The sequence below is a fragment of the Colias croceus genome, chromosome Z (assembly GCF_905220415.1).
Source record: "Colias croceus chromosome Z, ilColCroc2.1".
Lineage (NCBI taxonomy): Eukaryota > Metazoa > Arthropoda > Insecta > Lepidoptera > Pieridae > Colias > Colias croceus.
The window spans coordinates 103,910-110,883 of record NC_059568.1 but is presented as its reverse complement, the minus strand read 5'-3'; the positions used below and the strand labels follow the sequence as shown (position 1 = coordinate 110,883).

The window sequence follows — 6,974 nt, the reverse complement described above, 5'->3', positions numbered from 1 at the left end:
TAGTATGTAAGTTAACTAAACAATACTGGCTAAGTCTGGAGAGGAAGGCGTCGATCGTCTCTAGCACAGGAATGTTCCTAGTTGAGGCGATCGTCGTGTCTAATTTGTTTTGTATTTATGTATTGTTTCCAAATAAATGATTTTTATTTTATTTATTTTATTTTTATACAAAAAAATCGTGAAAAGCACTTCAAACATTTTTTATCGGCAAATTTGTAAGTGGCCAAGATTCCGTGCCGGTGAGTGTATTATACCTATTATGTTTTGTGCAGCACTTTACTAACCTGTTGTTGCGGAGGTGTATTTTCAATAACTTCATTGTCCGTTGTTTCGTTAACAGTTATGTGGGTAGTCGGCAATGGGTGAGGATTTAATTGTTGTGTAGATTGGCCACTTTCCAAGTCCGAAGAAGACGATGACGAGTTAGAAGACGACGAAGAGCTAGAAGACGATGAGGATGATGAACTGTTTGATGAAAGTTGAGAATGTTGGTGGTGTTTTTCATTTTTGTCATCAGCCGCCATAATGAAGTTCTTTGGTGGTATATCGTCATTTTCAGACAATGTGCTGTCACTGTCATAATAAGGTACAAGACTGAATACATCGGCTAGTGAGTTTTCAGTCGGAAGTTTCTGAAATTAATAATAATTGGTAAATTAATTATGACATGAAATGTATAAGTCAAATGCTATTTATGAGACTTTTCTGTTGAGGCAATATTAAATAATTAATTAAATACTACATAATATATTATATTGCAGTATATATATATATATATATATTTTTTAAGATTTAGTAGAAGTAATTGTAAAATAAGCAACTAATTAAACTTATGAGTACTTTAAATTAATTTTTGCTTACCAATATAGTTACTTCATTTTCTTTATCGACATAATTCACCGATTCCGTCATGGTTCTACCCTCTACTGTAGATTCATTTTCCATTTGAATCGAGACACAATTTTCATTTAGTAGCTAAAATAATAAGAGGTCTATAATTGTAATTTAAAATAATAACTAATAACATTTATTAACCTTACTATAACTTATTTACAAAAATACTGAACCGAACTTTAGACAGCCTTCGTTGCGTAGTGGGTGATGAGCGGACTTCGAAACGTAAGGTCGTGGGTTCGATCCCCACCCAGGATAAATATTTGTGTGATGAGCATTTTGTTCTGTGTCTGGATGTATGCTATCTGGTTACCATAGTACAAGCTCTGCTTAGTTTGGGATCAGATGGCCGTGTGTGAATTGTCCAGGTATAATATTATAACTATATTATATTATTTTAATAACTAACCTCATTCATGGCTGGCGTCTTTGGTGTCATTATTTTTGTGTTTATCACCACTTATGGGTACTGTGTCGAACTCATAATTCGTTGTTGTATTTTCTACAACTAATTCCAATATTTTTCGTGCTCTCGTAGCCATAAAAAAAATACTATTAAATTTATTAAAGAGTATAAAATATAGTAAGTAATTTATTAAATTTATTAGATAATATCTCTAAATACAACAAAAAAATATACGTTTAAATAAATAATAAACAGATACAAAACATATAATGACAACGGTTTTTATAAATTATATTGTAATACTGAATTAATACTTGATAACTCAAATTTTGCTTAAATATTTTATTATAAAACTGCATCAACTTAAAATATTATTGTAATAATATAGATTATAATTACAACAAAACAGAAATAAGTCATAATGTTACAAAAAAAAATCTATCTTATTTTCTAGTAGAGTGAAGTAAGTCTAAAAGAATGCACTCTTTGAATAAATCTTAATATATATAAATCTCGTGTCACAATGTTTGTCCTCAATAGACTCCTAAACCACTTAACCGATTATAATAAAATTCGCACACCATGTGCAGTTCGATCCAACTTGAGAGATAGGATAGTTTAAACATGTAGATACCACGGGCGAAGCCGGGGCGGACCACTAGTTTAGATATAAAATATAGTTACCTTATAGCAAATGACAGATTTATTTCGATTTATTACGTTATTTTTACAATCTGCTGCGGTCTCACTTTAAAGAAAGCCGGCGCATCACTGAATTTGATCACTATACCTAGTATCGACCTGTTCACATGATTTCGTAAAAAAGAGAACGACGTTCATCTATCTCTGTCATTTTCGTCGTAAAGTTTTGGCTGTTGGATTGAACGTATTCCTCTCGCAATGTTAATTCGCTTTATGGTTAAAACTCGTAACATTTCCTTTTTTACATTTACATAAATTATAAAAATGATTTACACACGAAAATACGTAGTTATCTTAGAATTTGGTAAACTTAGGTGACCTACCATTTATGTAGGTAAGGAATAACCAAAGCAAAATGCAGCAAAAGCAAAAATAGGCCCATACCAGTATTATAAGCTATCTGAAGCTTCTTTCTTAGTCACCATTCCACTTGTTGCTAAGTAATTTTAAAGCTTACACACAAAAACTAAAAGTTAAGTTATATTACGAACGAATTGTATAAAACTTACCGCTAAACTGATCATCATTACTCTCTGTCCTGGTTTTACTCATTACGGATACTTCTTTAAAGATACTTTTTATAATTTAAGCTCCGTCTGTGACCACTATACTGAGCGTTCAAAGCGCATCTGGCACAAAACAATATTCAAGTAAAAATTTTCAGAGTCATACTGACATACATTTCGAAATATTTCATTAATGAACTATGGATGACCCTTCCGAATTTAGGGTGGCAGTGGGACATTTTACAATAAACTGATACTGAAAACGAAGATATTAATAAAATCAAATTTTCTTTAACGAAATAGTTTTCTGTCAATTAGAACCACAATTTGAGTTGTACCGTTAGTAATTCGGATAAAGTATTAAATTCCTCACCATTCTACATACTTATCTCAAAAATTACATGTTCCGATAATGAATCCGTCCGACGATATTATACGAAAATTGTAGGCTATTAACCTTCCAAAATTCTGGCCCTGCACGCTTAAAGCGCAGGGCGCCTACGCCGATCGCCGTGAGGTCGTTCTTTTGCCGAGACTCAGCCATTACAGACGCGTACGTGACCCTGCGCGCCTCCGCACCCGGCTGCAGGGTTATGACCACAGCCGAGGACGAGGGAGAGCGGAGTTTAGGAGCCCTTCTTCGTGCTTTAGCCTCCGCCTTGCTTTTCTTCCTCTTCTTCTTCTTCTCCACCAGAGTCCACCCTTGCTTAGGCGGCAATGCTGGGGATGACGGATCACGTAGACTGGGCAACCTTTTCGGAAGGCCGCTCCGCCTTCTTTCCTCCTTTTCCTTGATTGGCCTTTGGGGCCGGACCGGTACCCACAGGCTGTGCAACAGCCCGCTTTTCGCCCTGATTTTTATTCGCAGCCTTTGCAGGCGCCCTCTTAGCAGCCTTTGGAGGCGGGAGTTGAGGGAAGTCCTCGGTTAGCACTTGGCTAACCGTCATCCCCCAGTCCTATCATCCGCCGCCAGTGGCGGCCTCACGTGCCTCTCTGGAGGTAGGCGTTCCTCCAGCACTTCCAGCCGGGCGCTTACGATTTCTCAAACCTGCCGCATAATGTTCGCGGTCAGGTCAGAGGTCGTCTCATTTCCACCATCTCCTTGCGGAGGGCCGCAATCTTCCCATGAACCTAGTATTGTTACGAATAATCAATCGTTGCACAGCAGTTCTCACTTTAACAGTGATTTATACTTCAATTTATACTTCAATTTTTGAAGCATTTTTTTTAAACATATTAGTAGATACAGATTAGCAAAATAAATATTAATGGTAATAGTGCTATTTCTTTTTTTTGGTATTTTTGGATACAATTTGTTAGGTTACAAGTTTGGTGTACAAGTTGGCTGTTTATTAAATCTTTCCGTCTTACAAAATCTAGCTAAGAGATATTTCTCAGTCTCATTACATGAAAAACTATAACTATAAAACTATTCTATTTAGGAATACTATAACATCACTGTCTCAAAAGATTTCAAACATTACAAATACTGAAAGGTTCGTAAATATGGGTAATCACTTTTTATGAGATATTGAAAAAAAAAGAAAGAAAGAAATAATTTATTCATGCCACAAGTTAAAACTAAAAAGTACCAAAATAAGATTAAAATAAAAAGAAATAAAAATAAGTAATTAAAACTACACTATGAGCTACTAGAGTTGTTGGTACAGAAAGGGAGACCTCTCAGCATGTGCTGCATCTGCAATGCAGACACAACGCTGATTTTCAGAGGATCCCTGTTTCAGGTGGATGGATCACAGTTCTTAAAATTTTTAAAATTGTAGCAATATGTATTGATCTTATAAAATACAATACATAAATAAAATAGTACATGTATGAATATTATTAAATACTTAATAAATAAAAAGTAAAAATAAATAAAAAGTTGTATATAATTATACAGGTGTCCCACTGTTGGTATACTAAGCTCAAAGGAGATTACAGTTTTGCATACGCTGAGTACGTAAAAAATACTTATAAAATTCCAGACGCATTTTTTTTCAAATAGATGAATTCTTAAAACTCTATGTGTACACCCATAACAAGCAATAAAATAAAAAAAAAATAAAAAAATAAATAAAAATATCTTTATTGAGTACAAAAATTAATACAGTCCAATTACAGTGTGGCTCTGTCTTCCTAGCTAGGAAAATCCTGTGTTAAGGAAGACAGTTCCTTCCCAGAGAACATGTTCAGTACAAAACAAAGATTACATTAAAAAAAACAGAGAAAGTAGAAAAAAAAAAAACATATAATAAATACAGCTGCGCGTTTACAATTTTTTACAAGTATAGTGTGTGAGTTTGTTAGTGTGAGTGTGTGTGTGTGTGTTTGTTAATGTGTGTGCTTGTGCATGTGAGTGTTGTGTGTTTGTGCATGTTATATTATTGACATCTATCCATTATTAATTATGAGCTGCTCTATTTCATCATAGTCATAATTGTCAAGCCATTTAATGACCGCTTTTTTAAATAAACTGTTATTTAAATTCCTAACTTTCTGGGTCCTACTTATAATATTGTAAAACTTAGGGGCAGCAAAATGAAAAAATCTTTTAGCAAACCTACTATTAGTACGCGGCATAGGGAATCGGTCTCTTCTTTTATTAACACTCAGTGAGGCTGGAACTGTCTGTGTATGGTATCGTCGTAGGATTTCCTTTAAATATATTTTCCGTACGCTTAATAAGTTTGAATCCTTAAATAGCTTTGTAGTGGGATATCTGAATGGTAATTTTAGTGCTACTTTAATAATTGCCCTCTGAACTCGTTCGACATGAATAAGGTGGGACTTAGCCATGCCTCCCCATGCACATATGCAATAGTTTAAGAGGCTTTCTATTAGTGCCTTGTATGTTAGTAAAACGGTATTTTTATTTACTACTGCTCTTAGATTTTTAAATATATAGATCATCCTTCGTAATCGCGTTACTAGATAAGAGGCCTGAACATCCCATTTTAAGTGACTGTCTACCTGTATACCTAAGTATTTAGTGTGCTCGACTCGAAGTAGTTTCTCGCAATTGCAAGTGGTCTGCACTCTGGGAATCCTATTGCATGGGAAGGTATGAATTTTTATTTCAAAATCAGGTGAAGGAGAGAGAGAGTTTTACTCTTAGAAAAGCAGATATAAGTAGTTTTTTTAGTATTTAAAGATAGTAAATTATCCTCAAGCCATGTTGTCACGGAAGCGAGCCCTCTCTCCACAATCTGTCTGAGCTTGAGCCAATCTTTATCATAGAACAAGATAACAGTATCATCCGCGAAAGTAACAATATCTGCGTTATTTATTTTTAACTCACATAAGGGATTGATATAAATTAAAAACAGGATAGGAGCTATAGTACTGCCTTGCGGAGTACCATAAGAACATGTAGAATGATTACTCATCGATCCCTCTACTTTGACACATTGGACTCTATCACTTAGATAATCCTGAAACCACTTTAAGACATTGCCACGCACTCCTATGTTCTGGAGTTTACACAAAAGAATAGGTATGCTCACTGTATCGAATGCCTTTTGAAGGTCAAGGAAAATACCTAAACATTTATTGCCTCGGTCCAGGTTATGTGTGATACAGTGAGTGAGTTTGAGGATAGCGTCTTGGGTCGAGAGTTTACTACGAAATCCAAACTGATTTTTAGAAATAATGTTATTGGCATCTAGAAATTTTATCAATCGGGTTGAAACCACTTTTTCTAGTATCTTAGAGATACTAGATAAAAGGGAAATTGGCCGGTAATTACATGGTAGGGTCTTTTCTCCTGATTTATATATCGGAACAACAACTGCTTTCTTTAAAATTTTGGGGAATTGGCCCGTGCTTATGCTTAAGTTACAAAGGTAGCTAATAGGTTCAGAAAGAATATCAACATGGTTATATAACACAGATGAGCTTATACCGTCTAGGCCTGCCGAAGCACTTTTCTTCATTGAGATAATTATATTAGCAATTTCTTTAGCGTCAGTGGGGATTAAAGCCATGGAATTAATCGGTCCATTAAAATGTGTAGCTTTAGTAGAGAGATCCGCGACAGTTTTATTGATTGTAGTTAAGATATTGTTAGCCAAATTTGATCCCACATTCGTGAAATATTCATTAACGGAGTCTAATGATTCTGTGTGCGTATTTTTTAAATTCAACAGGTCAATAGCTGAATTGTTACATCGTTTTAGATTACATAATTCTTTGATAGGTTCCCATGTACCTTTGATATTTTTTGCGTTAAGTTTAAATTTATTTTGGAAGTAGAGTTCTTTCTGTGATTTAATAATGTTATTGCATGTATTTCTGTACTTTGTATATCGGTTTCTAAGTACTATATCGTTCGGTGTCTTGTTAGATTTTTTGTGTAGTACGTCCCTTTTCCGAATTGATCTAAGAATTCCCGAAATTATCCATGGTTTTAGTATCTGCTTTCGTTTAGGGATATTCTTAACTGTAGAACTAGTATTAATTGCTTT

General features: G+C 34.5%; 1 protein-coding gene across 1 annotated transcript; it reads right to left on the bottom strand.

Annotated features, from left to right (window-relative positions):
- Positions 1-257: 257 nt before the first annotated feature.
- On the bottom strand, positions 258-3,455 carry LOC123705329 (integrator complex subunit 6 homolog). Its single transcript, XM_045654071.1, has 3 exons — positions 3,329-3,455; positions 2,966-3,228; positions 258-632 (listed from the first exon to the last, which is right to left on the bottom strand). Exons 1-3 carry the CDS (start codon positions 3,453-3,455, stop codon positions 258-260), a joined length of 765 nt encoding a protein of 254 aa, XP_045510027.1.
- Between the last annotated feature and the right edge of the window lie 3,519 nt (positions 3,456-6,974).